Genomic DNA, 21,922 nt, shown 5'->3' with positions numbered 1-21,922 from the left:
ATACGTTCCCTTGTGAAATTGTGTGCATTGAACACATAGATGGTTAATTACGATCCAGCATCGGTGGATCTATACCGAATTCCGTTAGAACAATGATGTTACGAGCACTCGTTTTATTAGGTACCAGCATACATTAGTTATTATTCCACTTAGCGATTCGTGCCACGATAGACCGCGACACCTGTTCTTTCTTTCACTGACGGGACCGTGGTTGAATAAAAATCACCGCCGGCTGTTTACACGTCCGTTGTTCCATGCTAACCATGAATCGGGCACGCCGAAGATGTGGCATGGTGCCAAATACATATAACGGTTCCACCGGTGTGGTAATTCCGAAGTCAGGCATTCGCATAATGAGTGCGTACCTAATAGTGACCCATATAGAAAGCAGTCGAAATATCTTCTCGTTCCCCTTTCCTTTTGATCGGCACACTTACAAATCAACGAAGGCTAACATTTTTAAGTTTGCACGTTGAACTCTTCTACTATTGAAATGCGTAACGGGGTTTCGAACGTTCAATACCCCTTCTTCTTTTTTCTTTTTTAAGAATAACCAAAATATGAAAGTCAAGTGAGCAAAAAAGACTACTTGTCGTTACGACCGAATTAAGGTATTTGGAGATCTCGGCTACTAAAACTTTAGAGGCCCCCTATTTGGTTGAAAAATTGAAATTTATTCTAAATAAAATTAACCCTTGAACAGCGAAGCCCAAGGTGAATCGTGAGCCAAACTTATTAATCTGAAGTTAAATAGGGGTTTTCTCTATGGTCTACCGTCCGAGGGTTAAGTTAAATGGAAGGCTTAGAAGGGGGCCCCTGGTAATCCGGCGCTTCTTGTTGTCGTCTTAACGAACTGAACGTGTAAGACACGCGAAATTTGTTCGTTCCAAGGTGGGAATAAGATCGTTAGTAATCACTGATAGTAAGACTAAGAAACGGATGATAAATGGAGGATCTACATTACTCTATCTGTAATATAACGAGCGTATGGTAATCGAGCGTAACGAAATAAACTGACAACTTGATGGCAACTCGATGCACTTTCGTTGTAAAGGTGTCGCATTGCTGATCGATCGCAGAGATAACTGGCAATCGATGGCACATAGTGAATGAATATCGCATACCGTTATTACCGGCCACCAATCCACTTTTCTCGTTTACTATGCACTGGAATTTACGACTATCGTCATTCACGATCTAGTTGCTCGACCACGATCAACCCCGTTGTACCTTTCCGTAATAACGATATAGAAAATCAAATAGATAATCTCGACGTGATACTAGTATAGATCGACGACCTCTACCCCCCATTTGCCTTTACTTCAATGTTGCATTCGAACAGCAACGTGATTTCTAAATCAAGATCTAACGTCATCGCTCGCACGAGTTCCGTTTAAATGAGGGAAAAAACGTTAAGTGGTAGAAAGAGATAAAGAAAATAAAATTGTAAGATGCGCACACAGATGTCGATGATTTCCATACTAACATCGCAAGAATAGCATCGAGCCAGCAGCAGAGCCGACAGCTGTTGCTCACATTCGATAGAATGAAAGCGTTCGACCACGTGGTTGACTCTAATGCGGTGCATACCCTACGGCACCTCGTACAATTTTCTCCAGGACTCACAGCTCCTGTTATTACCAAAGCATTAGAGCAACAGAAACGACGATGGCCTCGCTGTAAATAATAGCTTAATCAATGATGCGACGATAATTGGATTATAACCGAGACACACGATAATTACTCGATAATCGGTGGCATCGTATGATGAATACATCCGGAGAATCCCGTGTTCGATCGCTTATCTGATCGTCAATTTAAATCTAATTGAAAGTTCTCGTGTTGCAACGTGCATCGAATACCCATCGAGTTACATCGCTTCCTAATGATTCAACAACCGATTATAAATCTCTTCGTCCTCCTACTATAGCTTCAATGAAACACAGGATGAAATTGAAAAAATATATAGATATATGTGTATCTTACGTGTCTTCAATTAGGAAGCGGACGTGAAAAAACAGCGTGGTTGGTTCCGGATTCCGTGTCAGAAATGTGCAACGATGAACAGAAGGAGAATTCGATGGACGCACCTCACTGATTGAAGCACCATGTGCCGAGAAATCTCCGCGTACCCGCGCGGTCGGAGGCTCTCTAAAGCACAGTCAGTTGATCTCGACCGATTTCAGTGGCGGAAACGAGGACGAAACCGGCGATGAACGCGCGAAGAGGTAGAGGACCACGAGACGTTTGGAAACCGCTTGCGGCCGACTGATGCTCTTCCGAACGACTCGTTAAGTGTCGTCGGAGGCTGGCCGTGCGACTGGACTGATCTGCTCGTGTTTACCGCGATCAGCCACGATATCTGTTCGCGGCAGCTAGAAAGACGCGTTGCCGGCCTGGCTGGGGCTCGATGGTGCACGCGAGAACTCGTGGACTCGGAATGGGGTACACCTGTCCGATATAGAGAGTATACTATAAACGTGGCGGCCCGCCCCCTGACCCAGACACACGGTACAGTTATATAGGTCCCTCACGAACCGGAGGATATCTCTTCTCGTACCAGCCACACTCCTGACGACTACGACCACGACCACGATTCTTGTGGACGTGGTCGCGGTCGCGGTCGTGCTCCTATTCGTCGTTCTTGTCCTTCTCGTTGTCCCTGTTGTCGCTTGTATGCGTGCAACTTGTCGCCAGACATGCGACGCGACGCCCGTCGAGACACGCGTCCTTACAGTCTTTACGTCTACCTGCCACCCTCGTCTATTAGATGCTACTGAAATCAATGATGATAACTCTATACATCAGGGAAGTAGGGTTTGGAATGTCAAGTACCATGCACTTTATTCTGAAAAGTGCTAATTCTTCTCGAATCCTATCTCCGGAAACCGGCTTCGATTAGCAGGAAGATCGGAAACCTCAAAGTTGTACAATAAACTTTACGTCTCCATTTAATCGTGTAGCGCACTTTCATTCTAATTACTCGAGGCAATGGATGTGCATTGTATGTATCGACCCGAATAGAGTCGGGCCGCACAGCACTATTGTAAATGATTAGTTAATTAAAATTTGAAAGCTTAACAAATTTTTACCCTCGCCGCACGGCAATACAACGAGATTCTACTGTAATATTATTATTATCTGTGATTTTGGAGAGAGCGTGCGACTTCCAGTGCAATGGTAAATGTAAAAATTGTAAATGTGCATACATGCAGCCAGACGTATGGATGCAGTAAATGGGTGAATCAGCCGACAGTCAACCGACCGACCGACCGACCGACCGACCGACCGACTGACCGTACACACATTGCTGACCTATAGGTGAGTACCAGCCGGTACTTGTGCTTTTGTGTGCAACAATGGATGGAATCTTATTAGCAGCCATCATTATTCGGTTTCTCCTCTGTATATATGACCAGAGCCGCACGTTTTCTGAATAATACCAATAACAATGAACCCGAGTTTCGATCGTTTTCTATCGGATAGAAAATCTTGAATGCAATTCGAGGGTTTGAAATACACAGGAAACACGTTTCTAATGATTGATGTAAACTTTATGTATATTGCTGTGTGACGGCAACTTAAAAAACAGACACATGTTTCATACATGAATATACTATTAATACATTAAATATATTACATGATTACTGATTACTACGAGATCACAAACAATAGTTTTGTGCACGCCGCTGTCGGAATGACAATGTCGTTAATAAGCGATTTACGCTATCGCTCCAGTAATATATATTTACAATTGCATTTACACAAAATACCTACATTTTCTTCTTTTTTCTGCGTATTTACATTGAATTTCACGATATAAATAAAATACATATATCGTGACGATCGTTTTCGCGACATTACGACCGTTGTAACGTAGCGGCCATAAAAGGTGTTCGCGTCTACGATCGTCGTACTTCAACACGCGACCGAATAGCGCATCATCTTCCAAGACATAATTTATCAAGTACATACATAGAGAATCGTAAAATGCAGAGTTTCGAACAACACTGAACCGTTGTCTCGTGTACAAGGGTATACATATATTCTCTGCCGCTATAATTGACACATTGCGAAACAGGTATTTTCGTACAACACCTTCAAATCAGATCAAAATCAACCACGACAGACGATACTGTCGAACATTGAACGTAGCGAGTTGTGTGAGCGTTAATAATAATCTTCTACGTAATAATGTTTATGATAAAGAAGCAACGTGTACCTTGCGCTCGCGTTATCTCACAAGGGATGATCCCGAATCCGGAAATTCAACAAAATTATGAAACTTTCTGAATATGTAGATGTCCTCCTGATTAAAACGCAATTTTCGTATGCTGCTCATTTTCAGTCTAACGGGGTGTAAATCGTTTTTAAAACTTTGCTTGTTTTGAAAATTAAATTTAAAACTGCCAAAGTTTTACAGACGATTTTCATCCCCTTCGAATGAAAACCGAGCAGTGAAAATTGCGTTTTAATCAGGAGGATATCTTCTACATATTCATAAAGCTTCATAATTTTTTGAATCTCCGCTTTCGGGATCATCCCTTGTTAGTTAAATTGTTACAGTGTGCTTTATACAGGAGCGCAAATGTTAAATCATGATACGTGTATTAATATATCTGTTGAATCATAATCTTGTTTCTGATGCATAAACTTTCGGAATTAATTTCTAAAATATGAACTGCGTTCGTAGAAAAACTTAACGATGATGCGTTTCAACTTCTAACCATCTTTTTATCTTGTTTCTTTGTTTTTTTTTCTTTTTAAATATTTATATATATAATATATATTGTCTTCGATGTATTACGCTATCTTATCACGGTAAAGTTCTAGAACATTATTTTAGAAACCATTAGGATTTGAAAATCCACTTTGATTTTCATTAAACTTTGTAGGTGTTATCCAACATTTGTTTAACGATGAATCACCAAGGTATTAATTCAATGATTTTACCCTTCCATTTCTTTTGAAATTGTTACTCTATACGGCCATCGCTTGCATGCTTGTCCTTTATACTTTGTTTCTTCACCAAGGTGCTCTTTCCTTTTTTTTTGTTTTTTTTTTTTGTTTTGTTTTGTTTATAAATTAATCGAAACGAACAATTCCACGTTGACTGTATATTTGTTAACATAATTTTGGCAAAGTTTGCATGTATAAACTATATATGATCCCAGTGGACCAGCACCGAAAAATATATAATACAAATAAGGAAAAATCAATAAAAATATAATGTCGAATTTAAAAAAGTGTTAAAAATACAAGATCTTATAAAACTATGTATTTTATATGACTTACTTAAAGCTTTAGTAGAAATTATAATAATAGCAATGTAAAATGTTTGTTTAATTTACAATGAAAGGGAACCGTTTTAGTGCTCGTTATTAATAATAATGATAATCAATAAAATTAAAGGAAAACCGATACATTATCTGAGCATTCAATTTCTGGGTACTTTAGGTATCACTAACTATATCTTTGAAGCTTTCTTATCGTGAAGTAAGCCTTTTTTGGCATGCATCTCAAAATATTCTGTTTTCAGAAAGATTTAGTACAGCCGCGTTTATCTTAAAAAATAGCGTACAGTGAGACCTACGTAACTCGCTGAGGTAAAATATATATTGGTGTTCTTATTAATTTCATATCATTAGCAATAGTGCACAAATCAATGTAGTATCATGTTACGCGAGAGCAGATGCTGGTAGGGAACTATGCTTAGGTTTCGTTTTGTTTAGAAAAACCTTTATACAGCCATTAAAATCAGCACTTACAAGAACGTGTCCACCACAGCCTTTAGTGCGCTGTTCAACCACAGGATCAACGGGAGGTACGTCCACGGTTGAACCACCTAAATTTTTCGCGTCTTCTTTACTTTCCCACTGCTCTCTTTCTTCAATTTGTTTAATAATACTATCTGGATTTGGTGCAAACACCGCGCATGTAACAACTGCGTTATGTGCCTTGATACCCTCCCAAAAATCATTCCTATCTCTGCGTACGCTTGAGAATTTCGAGTAATCGTGATGAGTTTTCCAAATATAAATGCACTGATTTTCCGAACCGCTAACTATATACTGTCCGTCAGGACTAAAGCTTGCTTTTATTTGACTGCTGACGTTGACGTAACCTTTGTATTTGCAAGATAAATTTAAATCTCGTAAATCATACAAGCGAATACGGCTGTCGTTTGAAGTAACTAGAATTTTATCCTCCCCCGGCATAGGCTCTATTCCACTAATTTTCCTTCCGGTCGAATTCTTCCCTCTGGTCGATCGAACGTGTATTTGCGTGTGATACTTCAACTGATCCGTGTTATAAAATATGCATCGGCCATCGTACGAACCAACTACGGCGAATTTTCCGTTCTGACAGAAATTCGCTGCGGTTATCAGTTTAGTTTGTCCATCGACTTCGTTCCATACAGCTACTTTCTTGTCCGGTATATTCCACAAACGTAGTTTGCCGTCCAATGATCCAGAGAGAAAGTAACGATCATCGCGAGGATGAAACACTATCGCCGTAACGAAATCGATGTGTTGGAAACAGCATAAGCATTCTTTGCGTGATATGTGCCAAAGTCGCACGGTTTTATCCATCGACGACGATAGAACGAAATAATTTTTAGACCATGAAACGTCGAGTAAATCCGAGGTATGCCCCGTGTAAGTGCAGAACGGCTTTGGCATGAATGGGCTTTTCGTTCCTTCTATTTCGCTGAAGGCACTAGCCACGACGTTTGGATCTTCCATAGACTGTTGAGAGACCAAAGATTCTTGGGAAGGTGTTGGACTAACTTTCTCAGCGTTGTATTTAGTTCGCATATCTTGGAAATACGTGAAAGCATCTCGCAATACCCAGATTCTTAAAACTCGATCTTGTCCTGCTGTGGCGAGTAATCGTCCGCAAACTGAGAATTTCATGCACCAAACAGGACCCACGTGCTCGCCGCTCAGATCCTGGACATGCTGCAAACAACTAAACTCGTACGGTCCTTTGTGACTATTGGACGCTTTTAGTTTGATGTACTGTTGTTCGCCAGGATATACTTCGTCCACTATATCCATAACATCTTCCTTATGTCTCGCATGAGATACTTCTTGCGCGATAGATTTCGCTTTGTCCATTGTTTTCTTCACAGTGGAACCCAAGAATCGTTTCAACTTTTGGGTTTTCTTTCGAACCCTGCCGACAGATACATCTTCATCCGGCGGTATGCTAGACATTTTGCTATCAACACTTTCCTCGTCACTTTCCTTTTCTTTCTCCAAACTAGAATTACTTATGTATTCCGAAGTAAGTCTCATAATATGAAGTGACAGAGGATTAATACACTGCGGCAATTTATCTTCCGCTATACTTAATGGCACTCTCTCTCCAGTATCTAAATTTAGAACAGTGACTTGCTCCAAGATTTCCTGAAAAGATAATTAACATACCATCGTTAGTAACATGCGGATATTTCAAATGTAATCGATTATTTAATTACTACTGTACCATGTCCGTTAGACGCTTCCCGGAATCTGTTCTTGTTCTCACAAACATATTTAACTGTTTGACCATATCCTGGTCGCCAGCTGATTTTCGTCTTTCTTTCGAACCTTGGGGACTTAAGCCCGAAAGTTTGTGAGGTCCTAAGGAATAACGGCCGATACTGTTACTAGACATGGATCCTAGCGGGCTGCTAGATTTGTCACTTGATTTTATACTCATTAACTCAGCTTTCATTCTTTCTAGCCTTTCTAACTCTTCAGTTGATGGGCCTTCAGCTTTTGATTTATCTTCATCCTACAAAGATACGACGGTAGTAAATATTTACACATATTTCTTGATGCAGTAAATTATATTTATACAAGTATATTACGAGACGAACTTGTGGTTTAACAACATATTGCCCCTTTGTTGCAGACCGAATGTCAAGAGAATGTTCAAATTCTCTGGTGATAGATTCAATAGTACTTGCCGGACTTGGTAACGGCGAAGCGGGTAATGCTGTTTCTGGTGCATTAGGCTAAAATTGTAAAATAATATTTATTCATTTTATTCGTGATTATTTTTCGGGATCATTAAAAAAAATATCTTTTATATCATAATTAAATAATAAATATCGTACAGCAAGATCGGTAGGCGTTTGCGCTTTTGATTTTTTTTTACGTCTAGGCGGTGCAACAGGTATTCCAGCCACGGTAATATCTTCATTTGATTTTCCATTATTTTTTGTACTAGCGATGACATCAGGTTCTTGAAGCATAACAGTCTTATCATTTTGTGAGTGAGAAGAATGACTGGACCTACTGTTAACAGAGGATTCCTCTTGAAGGATATCCCCTGATAACGTAAAGATGCTCGAGGACTGGGACACCTTACCCGATGCTGTGTCCTCATCTTTGCTGGGAATACTAGCAATCGAGGACATCTGGCTTTCGCGGGTAAGGGTAGCCGAAGGGGGGCACTGAGTTACGGTCGGTGCAATTATAGCAGAAGCACTGTCCCCAGCTCCAGCTAAAATTCGACCCACTCGTCCTAAAGATGTCATACTTTGTAAACTAAGGGTATCATGCTCTATGATTCTAAATGGATGCGTTGTCTTTGAAGGAGTAGGATATACACCCTCGATGGATGATGTCTGGCTATCCGGAGGGGAACTATTAATTGGAATATCATCATCCTCTGTTTGCATGCGTTGTCTAAGTTCACGAAATCTCCTTCTTCCCACAATTTTATCTGTACTTGTTTCTTTTCCATCTTCATCCTGAAACAATTGACATTCTTTGTTAAATACCTTTCACAGCATCAAGTATAAGGTAATTCAATTCTGATAAATACTTACAGGTTTATCTTTACTAAGTGTACATTCTATGGTTACATGTTCCTTTGGTTCTACAATTGGTTTTGGTTGAGCAGGTTCCACAAAAACATCATCATCTGATTTTTTGCAAACATCTGATCTATCCTTAGTTTGTATTTCAATGCTGATGGAATCGCGTTGTTTACTTTTTCTATCAAGAAATCAGAAGGGAAAACAATTTTTATAATGCAAATATAAAGTAAATTTTATTTAATTTTACAGAGGTTTTGTTACATCCTTATTTTTAAATAGTACATAAAAATATATCAAAAATTTATGTTTATGCCTATATAAAACATTAGAAATTAACTCATTTAAATAAAAACGAATGATTTATTATTACATGGCCGAAAATCTTTTAATTATATAATAACAAAGTTGTTTTTTAATTTTCGTTTTACAATGTTGATAATTAGAACCTTAGAAGAATTGCAAACGCCGGCCCTGAAATAGTTGCCTACCATCGCGTGAATGACTGATGTAAGTGCTCAAATTCGGACCTAACCAAAGATAATTGGCAAGGAATATGATATGACAAAAAGACCATACAGAAAAAGATGATCAGGACCAAACTACTGTGCATACCTAAAACTTGAGCGAAACTTAAGTTCGGAAGGTTCAAAATTATGAAAATCCTTGACTGAATTTTATTATTATTATTACTAATTATTATTTAAAAATGACATCTATATAGTTATGGTATTTATACAAAAATGTTATTTTCCATTAAACGTATGAAATATGTAGAAAAATGGTATTTAAATATTTTGTCTCAATCGAATGACAGAGCGAGAATTGGTGAAATTACCGTGTACTGCGGTGGAAAGTATCATCCTCCGCATCGAAAAATTCTTCGGAATCGCTACTTCCAGACATTGTCGTCTGCACTGAATAATTGGTGATAATACTCTTGTCCGCATCGGTACTGTCAAGGCACGTCACGCGTTTCGCAAAATCGCGAACACTAGGGTCAGGTAGAAGCGGCTACATGATGGTAAGCGGCACGAAGTCATGATTTGACTTGTAATAGCGGTTACACAAGTGCCACAGCTCCGTGCTGGTGCTGAATGTACTCTGGTGGCGTATTTCAATTATTCTAGTTCTTTCAGTTGTAAATTAGTGATGCAATAGTGGTAACACTGCATGAGTCCCTCCAATAAAGAGGCTGCGTCATGGAAAAGAGTTGTGCGATTGGTGAACCTCGAACGAATTTGCAGCCTCGAACTCGTGCAGCTGCCCGCTCGCCAGCATGCCTGCTGCAAAGGAGGCGAGCCGTCACACAAAAGCAAGATGGAGGATCTCACAGTCGAAGTATGCGGCGAAAACGGAGCATATTATAAGGTTCGTTCTGTGAAAAGTATACAAAAAACAGGGCGGAAGATTGAGGCCGTGGATAGACCAACTCACGGCCCGTGGCGCGGTTCTAATCTCACAAAACAGACGCCCGTACTTCGCGAAAGCGCGGCTCTCAAATGTTCGCGAGGTAACGCGGCTTCCTCCGACGCCATGTCTCGTTTGACAGGGCGTGATTTTCGTTAGCTTTTGATGTTGCGATTCGTATCAACGTTTTCCCTTTCTACGAAAACGTATTTACCTAATGTCGAAATTATAGAAACATCGCTCTTGCGGCTACCTCGAAAGCATCATGATATTATGTCTGAATGTCTTACGCCACTCGCTACACTTTTGATCCCTGAACGAGTGACTTTACACGCTTTACGTTTCATTTTTTTCAGGCCTTTGTCACCGATGTCTTTGAAGACGAGGTTCTGGTAACTTTTGAAAATGAGTAAGTTTCTTTTCTCATCTTTTGAAAGCAATTTAGATACTGTTACATCTGAAGGTATACCTTTGATGCACTCTGGTAAAACAGTGTAATCTCTCGCGCACAGGAATTTTACTATTTTTATCAGCTATATGGAAACTAATATTTTTCATAGTTTAAACAACAAATAACAAAAATATAAAGTTGTTATGTTTATTGTTTAGCGTCAATGTTTAGCTCTTAGAGTTTTCATACTTTTGTTAATATGTATTACTTTATTTTTGTGTATTAACAATAAAATTTTTTAAAACGTTTGTAAATGTTATGAAGAATCTTCAATGTCTGAAGCACTTGATTTTACAAGTTGTTATTTTGCTTTATTAACTGAAATAAGTTTATTTAAATCTTTGTAGGTAAGGATATCGATAGAAGTCAATGTACACAAAAAATTATGAAAAGATTATCTTTCCTTTCTTCTTTATATCTTGATTATGTATCACAAGTTTAAATAGAATATAATACAATGTATAAATACAATTCAATAAAAGCTACTTTATTGTACAGAGGTAGTAAGAGTTATAATATATACATTTACTATAGCAGAACTTATAACTTTAATATGTTTAAATTTACATATATGCATCAACATGTCTTTATTATATACTAGAACAGAATTGATCATGATGTTTGCATTGTAGTTTTATATGGGAGGTGTTATAATATTGTGCAAAATAATTATATATATATATTATATGCATATGATGTAATAACAAAAATGTATTTTCTTTTTAGTTGGCAACCAGAATCAAAATTTCCATTTGCTCAAGTACGTCTACCTCCAAAAGATGGTCCAAAATCTGAGTTTCAGGAGAACCAGGAGATTGAGGTATTTTCTAGGTCCAATGAGCATGAAGCATGGGGATGGTGGAAAGCGGTCATTAAGGTTAGATTATAGCAGTTAATGTTTCCTGATATTTTTTTTATAAAAATAAAGATATGTAATCTTTATTAAATTTGCTATTTATACAATTTTTTATTGTAGCTTAAATTTTGCATTTAAATAATAAATTTTAATTAACTTTATGTATAAATGTTTAAATACTAAAACTATTGTTTCAGATGAGTAAAGGAGGTTTTCAAGTAGTTGAATATTCTGGGTGGGAGTGTGCTTATACTGAAATTGTAGCTAGTGAGCGACTAAGGGCAAAAAATCCAAATCCCCCTATTGATAAAAATACGTTTTACAAGATCGAAATTGAAGTACCTGAAGATCTAAGAGAATTGTATGCATCTATGATTTAAAGTAATTTATTTAAACAAATTAAAAAATCTTAGGGATATGTATATTTCATTGCATTATTTAATGTTTATAGTGCCAAAATGGAAAATGCACATAAGGAATTTCAAAAAGCGATAGGGGCGGCAGTGTGCCGATATGTGCCTGAACGAGGAGTATTGCTGGCCATCTCCCGTCACGAAAATTTACATCGTCACAGTAGCATGCTCCAAGAAATGCACTTTAGAAACTTATCGCAAAAGGTGAATTATTAAACTGATTTTAATTAATTTACCTATTTTTTGTAATATTGTGTAATGATATAAAATTATCAACAATTGTTTTTATCCAAATATGTTAGATATGAATACGTTATTTATCATTACATAATGTACAATATTTGCTGTGTGTTACAGGTGTTGCTTTTGAAAAGAACGGAAGAAGCGGCGCGTCAACTTGAATCCACTAAACTTCAAACAATTGGGGGGTAAGTAAACTATTAGATTTGGTGTTGCAATTAACAAAAAATCTTGTGATACTTAATACCTGCCCCTATCCATACACTGTCCTGGTTACCATCCTGTCTGTGGTTTGCATTTACTGGCAGAAAAAATTCACAAGATTTCCAATGAGTAATTAATATGTTTGCTTCAACATCATATAATTTTCATGAATGTCATGTAGTCACACTACAAATGTTTTCATTTCCACATGTTACAGTTGTGATTGTATATACAATATTTAATCAATTTTACATATAGCAGTTTTGAAATACATACACAACTTTGTGTGTCAGGTATCATCTCATACTTTTGCCAATCACAAAAGCACGATGTGCATACATAGTAATACATTTGCACATGTATTTTTTCATCTGTCTTTAGTGAATGTCACTTTTTACTGACATATTCTTTTGTTTATTTGACAATATTAATTATAGAAATATGCTACATGTTCTATTATATTTGCTGAATGTGATCATCAGCTATAAATAATGACTAATTTCTCTCACTTAATAATATATTTTTTTTTTTTTTTATAAGAAATATTGAAATTCATTTTATTTATTGTTTTTTATTTATAACAACAGCTGTGTATCGGGGAAAATATATTCTTAAACTTTTCTAAAGCGTGAAAATGATTGTATTAGATATAGGAAATTTCAATGAAGTCAATTTTATAATTGTTTCTGTTAGCGATTCAATTCTCATACCATAAAATAAAGGTTGAATATGCATGTATTTGCAAATTTAAATCAATTTTCCAAACGATTTTTTCCAAAACGTTATCGAAGTAAATTATTCTTATAAAAAAATGTTTAATTATTCTTCACATAATTACTTAAATTGGTTTGAAATATAATTTATTAAGCAAAGTGCTTGTACATTAATAATCATAAAAATTCACATATCTCTTTGTAGTTTTAGATGCTTTACGTGTTTCTGCAATAAACAGTGTCATTTTGTTTCAGCCACTTATACATGCAATTGCTTAGATTTAAAATCTGTTTAAAGTTATTACATTATGTTTTCGAATTCAATAATTTACTTTTAATATAAGTATAGTTTTAGATTAACATACACACTTTTCCGAACGTTCCGTTAACGGGTTTGTATAATTTCTATTATGTAGATAATAACAACTATTAAATCTTAGTAGTTTAGTAGAAATTGGGGATAAATTTACTAATGATAATGCTGGACACTAATTCATTTTTGTACAGGTATGTTTATAAGAAACATTTAACACAGGAAAAGGCGAAAGTTATGTTTTAAACAATGTTATGTTTTATTTTCAGACTATAAATGAATTAATATAATACATGTATTAAAAAACATACAATGTTACAGCATTTTTTCTTTTTCTTTTTTTTTTCTTTTACAATAACACGCTAAATAATAATTCTTTTTTTTTACGGACAAAAGAATTACTATAAATTTCATATAAATATTTTGGGAAGTGGATTCAAAATAAAGGTTTATAAATTCATTTGCAAGGAGCAAACAGACAGAATGGCAGGGACACAGGATAGGGTGATCTTGTACATGAATTTCCACTGAGTTACACCAGAGTTTCTTTCTCATTTCAGCAAATTTAGATCTTCAAACTTTATATATCAGCGTGTCTCAGACTTTGAGGCAGGAGTGAAAACAAATTCAAGGTGAGATCACAGCAGCGTGGTATAGACTTAAGTTTAGCTTATTGTATGACAAATTACACAGCTGCATTTCCCAAATCAAAAACGAAACTACACTATAAATGTGCATGCTTCGGCGTTATGTAGATTATTCACTGAAACTCAAATGCTTTAAATACACTGACATACAAAATTTATTATTTATTCTTTTCTATTTATTATGTGTTTTGTAGTACAATTTTACATGATTGATAAAATAGTGAACAAACATAAACGTGTAGCTGTGATCATTTTTGTTTCCTTATTTTTTTCTTTTCTTTTCTTTTTTATACATTGATGTGTTTGAGTAGATTTTTAAGTTTATTGATTTATCCCATATAAAAGATTATTATATTCCAGCCTGCCAATGTTTGAGAAACACTGATATATTAAGTGCCTTGCATACAAAATTAAATAACTGGTGGCTCTGTCTCATATGTCTTAAATGTACATAGTTTATTTAAAAAGTTTCAACGAGATTCATTAATAAATTTAAATAGTACATACATGGTTTCCTTCAGGTTATTATAAAATGTTTTTAATGTTTTTCACATTACTTATTTTCAATTTTATACCTTGATAGAAATATCTAAACTATTTATACTTTATTCAATCAATAATTATAAAAGAACAAGTGTGTGATTATATTACAATACATTTTATATAATTTTTTATATGTAAATTTAGAAATATCTTTTAATACCATTTTGTATTTTGTAGTAATCATTATAGGTATTAGAAATTTCATAATTTTTTAATTGCTTCTGTTAGTATAATTTAGGATGTTAAATAAAATTTACACGAAGATATAAATTATTAGAAAGGATAATTTTCATTAATTACTTTTTTTTTTTAATTTATAACAATCTAAATTGTAATATGGTACCTAAAAATTTTCGATAATTATTCTATTGTCCTGATAACAATATATTTGCATGTTTTATACAATGATTTTATTGTCTTTTAACTGTTTTAAATCTTACATGTTTTTTCTATAATATGTTCGACATTAGCTTATTTTTTTATATAAACTGTATGTATATTTACTATATTTTTTTATTACTGTATCAAACTTTATATATTAGCAGCAATAGTTTGTATGAGTGTGCATAACTGTGTATTGTATGTTATTACAAATTAAAATATGCATTGCACATCAAAATTGAATAAAATTTTAATTTTCATTTAATACGAAATTTGTCAATGAGGTCAATAAAACGCGATTTAGAAATGCCCTTAGTTTCAAATTAAGCTTAAAAGTTTGCTTGTATATGTAAATTTTTGTTATAATTTGTAATATGTGTTATATGCATTTCACATTACCTCATAAAACATTTTTTCTCTTATTACTTTTATCTGCCAAAATGCAAGCCACTGACAAGAGTTTAAATTTCATCAGTATGTTATGTTTTTTACAATCATACTGTAATACAAAGTGATATTGCATGTTATACTGACAAAGATCTAAATTTTATGTTAATAAAAATAAAAAAAATTTACTGTTTTGTATTATTAGGATACATATATGAAAAGTGTTCATACACAATAAAGATTTCTGTTTGTGGTATAATATTGTTAGTATTAGGTGAATAGTCAAATAAATAATAAGATTGTAACATTCCATCATTATGACTCGATATAATAATAATGTATAATCAATTATCATAAATCTTGCATTATTTCAGCAGAAACGTGAATTTTATCTCTTTAAAAAATAAAAAAATTAAGATGGAACAATATTTTTTAGATACACAGATGAATTTAATGTTCGGGAAGACTTGATGGGTTTAGCAATTGGTGCTCACGGCGCAAACATTCAGCAGGCTAGGAAAGTCGATGGAATTACGAATATAGAATTAGAAGAAAATTCGTGCACCTTTAAAATATATGGAGAGGTAAAGATACACACTATCTTTGATTAACTTCTATTAATGTGTTAAATAACACGTAATCGTTTGATTACAGACACATGAGGCTGTTAAAAAGGCTCGTTCTATGCTTGAATATAGTGAAGAATCTATACAAGTACCTCGTGTTTTGGTAGGCAAAGTTATTGGAAAAAATGGTCGTGTAATACAGGAAATAGTTGACAAAAGTGGTGTGGTAAGTATATTTATATCATTTAATATTTTAATGATTTACATGTTAACTTTAGTTTTATTTATTATATTACTTGGATCTTACAAATTTTAGGTACGAGTAAAAATTGAAGGAGACAACGAACCTCAACCAACGATCCCTAGAGAAGAGGGTCAGGTGCCCTTTGTGTTTGTTGGCACTGTTGAAAGTATTGCTAGTGCCAAAATGTTATTAGAGTATCATTTGGCACACCTAAGGGTATAATAAAATTTTTAAAAATACACGTCCCGTAATATATATATATATATATATATATATTGTATACTTTAACATCAATTTTTTAATGATTTTTTTTTTAAAGGAAGTAGAACAGTTACGGCAAGAGAAATTAGAAATTGACCAACAACTAAGAAGCATGCACGGCTCAACAACAGGACCAATGCCCAACTTTCCTCCAACAAGACGAGGAATGATTACAGGCCCAGAGGAAGGTGGCGGAGGTCGTGGAGGTCGTGGTGGTCAATCTCGTGGACGTGGCAGGGGTAGGGCACCCACCAGACACAATGCCGGTAATACTATTACTGACTATATCAACAATGTAGAGAACATACAAAAACGTAATGGCAGAAGCGGTGGACCCAACAACAGAGACAGTAGAGAATCCAGAGATTTTAAAAACAAAGGGCGTCAGGTCCCAAAGTAACATTTGATGAATTGTTGAAGTTAATTCAGTGCTAGGATTATAATACAAGGTTTATAGTAGAAACTCATTTATTCGAATTTGATCAAGCGACGTTTGAACTGATTAAACGGAAATCTGGATTATCTAATACTCCGATTATCATCTTCCTAATCTATACATCGCTCAAATAAAATGCACATTTTTTTGTAGAATGTGTTACTTTCTGTAATATATCCTTTATTCGGTTTTTATTACTTAATAAATTGTGTACTTTCAATAACCTATAGAGAGATTGTATGTATTTAAATACTTTTTTACACCTAACAGTTGAGTGATATAATAAATTACTTTTAATTAACTCTGCATGGAAGAATGTTACCTTAAAGAACACTCTTTTTGTTTTTAAAGGTAGTAAGTATTTCCAACAAAGCATCTTTCTTCAATCGGTTGCATTCGGATAAACGAGTTTTTACTGTAATCCATTTTTTCAAATACTCTTTAAATAATATATTCATGAATTTCGTTAGCATTTTCAAGACATTGCAAGTTTGAACATTTGTAAGTCTATCAATACAAGCAAGAATATATTGATAAAAAAATTTACAAATAAAGTATATATTTTTTTTTAATATATTAATTTATTCATGAGTTTTAGTTATGTTAAAATCAGAATAATTTAATTTGTTGAAATCAGATTTGGCCATTGTCAATATTTTTTTATAGTTAATTTATTTTCACTGTTTGATTATATAAATTTGAAACTACATTCGTTAAGAAACCGTTTCAGCTATTTAGTTTTTTATCTGTACATCGTTATTCGTAATTTATTGTGTTTCTGTCGTAGTTATTTGATATCGTTCTAATATCTATAGATACGTTAACAATTCGCATTTGTAAACACGTTATTACATTAAATACGAAATTCTAACGTAATAGAAAATAACTGTGCAACCATATGCATTTGCATGCATGTGTTCAATGGAAATGCATGTAGTAGCTAAATAATTCATGGTGTGAGATACATCTGATTTGTTATTAAAATAATAAATACAATATATTTTGTTTTGTGCGAATTGTCTAATCACATCTTATATCTTAAGAATAATTATTTTTTACAAAATAACAAACATTCCGCGACAAAATTTATGATGCATACTTGAATAACAAGTTTGAAGTTTTCATTTAACTGAATGTAATTAGATTTAATTGCCTTTTAAATACTAACAAAATTAGCTATTGTCTTCACAATATAAGTTTGTTGCAAGTTGATAAATAAGAAATTAAGAAATAATTATGTTATTATTTTTATTAAAAATGTACTTATATACGTTTTGTAATAAAATTTGTCTTGTAAAATATTTCACGTTAATCTGGTTCTTAATTAAATAAAGTGTTAGGTTGTAACAGTTAATTTAATAAAATTGCATTGCGTATTTTAATGTTACGTGTTAGTATCTTACTATTTCGATTCATACGAGTTTCTACAAATATGAATTATTTAACTTCTTTGGAAGAAGAAATTAAAACATTAGTTAACTAATTTCCAAAGATGCCTCTTCATTCCTAATTAATACCCTTAATTGTTATAATGGGAAGCATCATTGCTAGTGTGTTAGATGCTACATTGATCATCATCAACTGCAAGTAAGGATACTAATCTTTCATCGTTACGTTTGTTTTGCAACAATCATTAAAATGTTTTCTGTTCTTGGTGTTAGAATTGTTTTAATTTTGTATTTGTTATAAATATTGTTTATTTTACAGGGTTACGCCGAGACACCTTAGATGGAAGTGAAGATCGAGTAAGAGATTTACCTCCAAGAGGTGGTCATCAAGGTGCTGGCAATTCAGGGTACATGGGTGGTAGACAAGGTCGTCCTCCAACTCAACGTAGAGATCGTAGAGACGAACGTCGCCGAACCACCGATGACGAAGACACCGTTCTCGATAGCCAAGATGTTTCAAGCATTGATAGAGGTAGTAATATTTTATTTTCTTAAATAATACTTCATAACAGCACTACCGTTTTGTCCTAAAGACGATAGAATAGTAAAAAAAAAAAAAAGTAAGAGCTTTGAGATTGGCATGGATTGTGAAGCAAACACTTGTGACCATCTAACACTAACAATATCAATGATAATTACTAACGCACCTCACTAATGAATGCAGTGTAGCTTAAAACTGATTATCATGTAACTATCAGTCGTGCTTTATAATGTAATATGAAAAGATGGTCACAATGGTTTGTATATGCATAGAGTCTGTATCAAGTGTGGAGGGAGGACCTAAAGGTATAAGGCGAAGACGGATTCGACGGTCACGACAACGTAGCGTTACACCAACAAGTAATCAAAAAGGTAACTACATAAAACAGGTCAGCAATAGCTCTTTAGGACGATCGGTTTTGTAAAAATCTAATGTTTAAGTATAATTAATTCTGAAAAAAAGGATTTACATAGAAACGCTCAAAGTTAATCTATGCTTTGGTTTAGGCAGTAATGCCGGCCCAGGAGACCAGTCAACTGTAACTAGTAAGGAAGGAACACCAGCAAATGACGTTTCTACTACTAACAACAGTTCCCAAGGGCCTAAAGGCCAAAGAGAACCACGGCCTCGTCATACCCGTATGCAACAGAGCAATAAGCCTAAGGAAGCTCTGGTTAATGGTACCAGTGGCTAAATAACCTGTATGGTCGACAGCTGCTACTTACATATAACACTACACCTGATGAGAGCTATTAACACCCGGCACATAACATGACGCATACCTACGCAAGGACTACACGATTATGGAACGCGACATGATTAGTCTACGCTCGTTGTTAAGACTGTTTGCTACCGATAAGAATACGACAGTTGTTTAAGAAATCGTCATTCTCCTTAAACACATTTAAGGACACATATTAATATCCATGCATGGTTTAGTTTAATGATAGTAATTATGCTGTCATGTTTGATATATGGATACATTCATTGGGAGATAGTAGAAGCATCTGGTAAAATGAAAAAAAAAAAAAAAAAGAATCCCCTGATTGTGAAACTGTGCCTCATTTTTATACCGAGCTCCCAACTTGTGTGACAGTAATTCGGATGTACTATAAAGTACCTCTTAATCATTCGTGAAATGATCCAATAATAGGCTGGATATTCGTGGCTCGTACGTCAATTATCAATTCGAACATCTTTCTCCTAGATATGTCGCTACATTTATGAAAAAATAACACAATGCGTACGGAATTACAGGATGTAATCAATATCAATGTTATTTTTAATTTTTTTAATAATGCAGTGTTTGCAGCAAGAAATTGTTGACGCGTTTGTTACGATTTTACGACATTGATGTACGTTAAGAAAACGTACGTGTTTTGTGTTATTTTTATATTAATGTTAGAAAAAAAACAATGAGTGAATATATTTGATATATTTATTTTCGCGGCAAAACTAGGATGAAACGTAACGTGATGCAAGACAAAAAAAAAATGGATTTCCATTGTTAAACATAACAATGGTAGGCGGCAGCTGCATGAAATCTTGGTTAAAAGGCGTTCCCAATGATGTTCCTTCTATTTACTTCACAAGATTGAGTTTTTTTTTTTTTTTTTGGTTTACAATTATTCGTAGTTATTTAACGACACTAGATTTTTATGTTTCAATGCTGAGTGTTGATTAATAATACCATGATGAATGCTAAAATAACTTACTTGATTATGAAAGAACACAAATGGATGTGCACAAGACGTCGGTTTTTATTTCCGGGTTCACTTTTCACGTAATTTAGTCTTTTTTGTTTTTTATTACAGTCTAAGCATACTATATCAAATATTAGAATTTGATATGACGTTCGTTTTTGCATTGTTTCGCATGATTTAAAAAGAAAGTAAACGTATACTTAGTAATACCAATGTATGATGTGCCAGAGAAGGAATGATACATGTTTTATGATATCTAGCTGAAGTGCAGACTTAGCGCATACCTTTATTACTATAATACTACTTAGTCGAAATGTGGATGTCTGAAAAAAAATAAACTAGCTTTACTATACTAAGCTATAAAATAGATACGGCTAGCTGTTTTAAATTGATTATCAGTGAACATGAAAAATTATCTGTCAATTTAAAACAGTTGCCTCTTCTTCCGGATATGACAACAACTAATCGGACGTGTCTTATGGATTTTGCAAAAACGCATGGCGGTTGATGCAACACATTGACACCTAACAAAATAGCTGCCATTTTATCTGAATATTCACATGGCAGCCAAAAAACTGAGATATCCCCCAACTTGCTTGTTTCAGATACATTTGTATTGATTGCAATTTGTGCATAATTTAAGAATAAAACATTTCTGTACATAGAGCGGTCATTAGTATGATGAACCACAATTTTTTCAAAACATTGATAATCATTTTCTAATCTTAACAGTCGTTTTAAAATAAAACCTTTGTCCCTAATCCTCAAGTTCCTTATGTCGTATCTTGTTAAAAGTTTTCACAATTCTTTAACTTCTTTTGTAGAGTTTTCAAGATAGTAACGATACTTAGATTAAAATTTAATAATTATCTTAACAATTTTACTTAAAATTATTAAATAATATTAAGGATAATATTAATTCCATAGCAATTCAAATTTAAAAATTTGCACAAGAACATTTTGCCATTACTTTATTACTTTATATGTTTGCATTTTCATATAAGACAACATTCGAACTTAACTTTGTGCAATACTTAAAAATTAAAACATTCTGTTTACGCATATATTGCATAAGAATCACTTTTATGGTGATTGTGAAAACTTTTCTAAAGTTAACATACATTGCACTTTTCAGATGCAACAAAGGAAAATAATAAATCCATAAAGTATTGTTTAAAAATCAAAAATCGATTTACCGTGCTTGTTACTATAATCTTTTATTTTATTATAAACTCTTACTATAAGTTTAAATAATATTTGTAAAGTATGTTTAAAGATTAAACGCGTTTCATAATTTTTCACAGGATTTTTAATTGTATAAATCTACCCATTAAATTACTTTACCGCAAAGTAGTAGATAATTAAATAACGTTTCGAATGAAAACGAAGGTCTGGATAAAAATAATGTTACGG

The 21,922-nt window shown here is 34.1% G+C and overlaps 2 protein-coding genes across 6 annotated transcripts; one reads left to right on the top strand and one right to left on the bottom strand.

Annotated features, from left to right (window-relative positions):
• Positions 1-3,536: 3,536 nt before the first annotated feature.
• Positions 3,537-9,935, bottom strand: LOC114873022 (WD repeat-containing protein 44). 2 transcript variants are annotated; one of them, XM_029180857.2, is made up of 7 exons: positions 9,651-9,935; positions 8,825-8,993; positions 8,362-8,746; positions 8,108-8,235; positions 7,868-8,005; positions 7,492-7,782; positions 3,537-7,412 (listed from the first exon to the last, which is right to left on the bottom strand). In XM_029180857.2, exons 1-7 carry the CDS (start codon positions 9,716-9,718, stop codon positions 5,679-5,681), a joined length of 2,913 nt encoding a protein of 970 aa, XP_029036690.1. In that variant the 5' UTR covers positions 9,719-9,935; the 3' UTR covers positions 3,537-5,678. The 2 variants fall into 2 exon arrangements, with proteins under 2 accessions (XP_029036690.1, XP_029036689.1); XM_029180856.2 differs by having other exon boundaries at positions 8,108-8,746.
• A 107-nt stretch (positions 9,936-10,042) lies between these two features.
• LOC114873023 (synaptic functional regulator FMR1) lies at positions 10,043-21,175 on the top strand. Of its 4 annotated transcripts, none has more exons than XM_029180859.2 (13): positions 10,043-10,183; positions 10,579-10,631; positions 11,400-11,493; positions 11,727-11,890; positions 11,981-12,146; positions 12,300-12,370; positions 15,807-15,954; positions 16,025-16,162; positions 16,253-16,396; positions 16,500-16,707; positions 18,585-18,797; positions 19,079-19,177; positions 19,313-21,175. In XM_029180859.2, the coding sequence occupies exons 1-13, from the start codon at positions 10,133-10,135 to the stop codon at positions 19,498-19,500; spliced, it is 1,737 nt and encodes a 578-aa protein (XP_029036692.1). In that variant the 5' UTR covers positions 10,043-10,132; the 3' UTR covers positions 19,501-21,175. The 4 variants fall into 4 exon arrangements, with proteins under 4 accessions (XP_029036692.1, XP_029036691.1, XP_029036694.1 ...); XM_029180858.2 differs by having other exon boundaries at positions 10,047-10,183; positions 11,400-11,550; XM_029180861.2 differs by lacking the exon at positions 19,079-19,177 and having other exon boundaries at positions 10,050-10,183; positions 11,400-11,550; positions 19,317-19,438.
• Positions 21,176-21,922: the final 747 nt, after the last annotated feature.

The sequence above is a fragment of the Osmia bicornis genome, chromosome 9 (genome assembly GCF_907164935.1).
Source record: "Osmia bicornis bicornis chromosome 9, iOsmBic2.1, whole genome shotgun sequence".
NCBI classification, from domain to species: Eukaryota; Metazoa; Arthropoda; class Insecta; order Hymenoptera; family Megachilidae; genus Osmia; species Osmia bicornis.
Note: the sequence above shows the minus strand (reverse complement) of the source record. Positions and strands in the feature narration are given on the sequence as shown.

Excerpts from the sequence above, each read along its gene's own strand:
- LOC114873022 (XM_029180856.2), bottom strand. The coding sequence starts at position 9,718 with ATGTCTGGAAGTAGCGATTCCGAAGAATTTTTCGATGCGGAGGATGAT. Across the intron at positions 8,994-9,650 it reads ACTTTCCACCGCAGTACACG|AAAAAGTAAACAACGCGATT; the intron begins GTAATTTCACCA and ends ATTTCTTGATAG. Across the intron at positions 8,747-8,824 it reads CACTTAGTAAAGATAAACCT|GATGAAGATGGAAAAGAAAC; the intron begins GTAAGTATTTAT and ends CAATTGTTTCAG.
- LOC114873023 (XM_029180858.2), top strand. The coding sequence starts at position 10,133 with ATGGAGGATCTCACAGTCGAAGTATGCGGCGAAAACGGAGCATATTAT. Across the intron at positions 10,632-11,399 it reads CTGGTAACTTTTGAAAATGA|TTGGCAACCAGAATCAAAAT; the intron begins GTAAGTTTCTTT and ends TTTTCTTTTTAG. Across the intron at positions 11,891-11,980 it reads CCTGAAGATCTAAGAGAATT|TGCCAAAATGGAAAATGCAC; the intron begins GTATGCATCTAT and ends TAATGTTTATAG.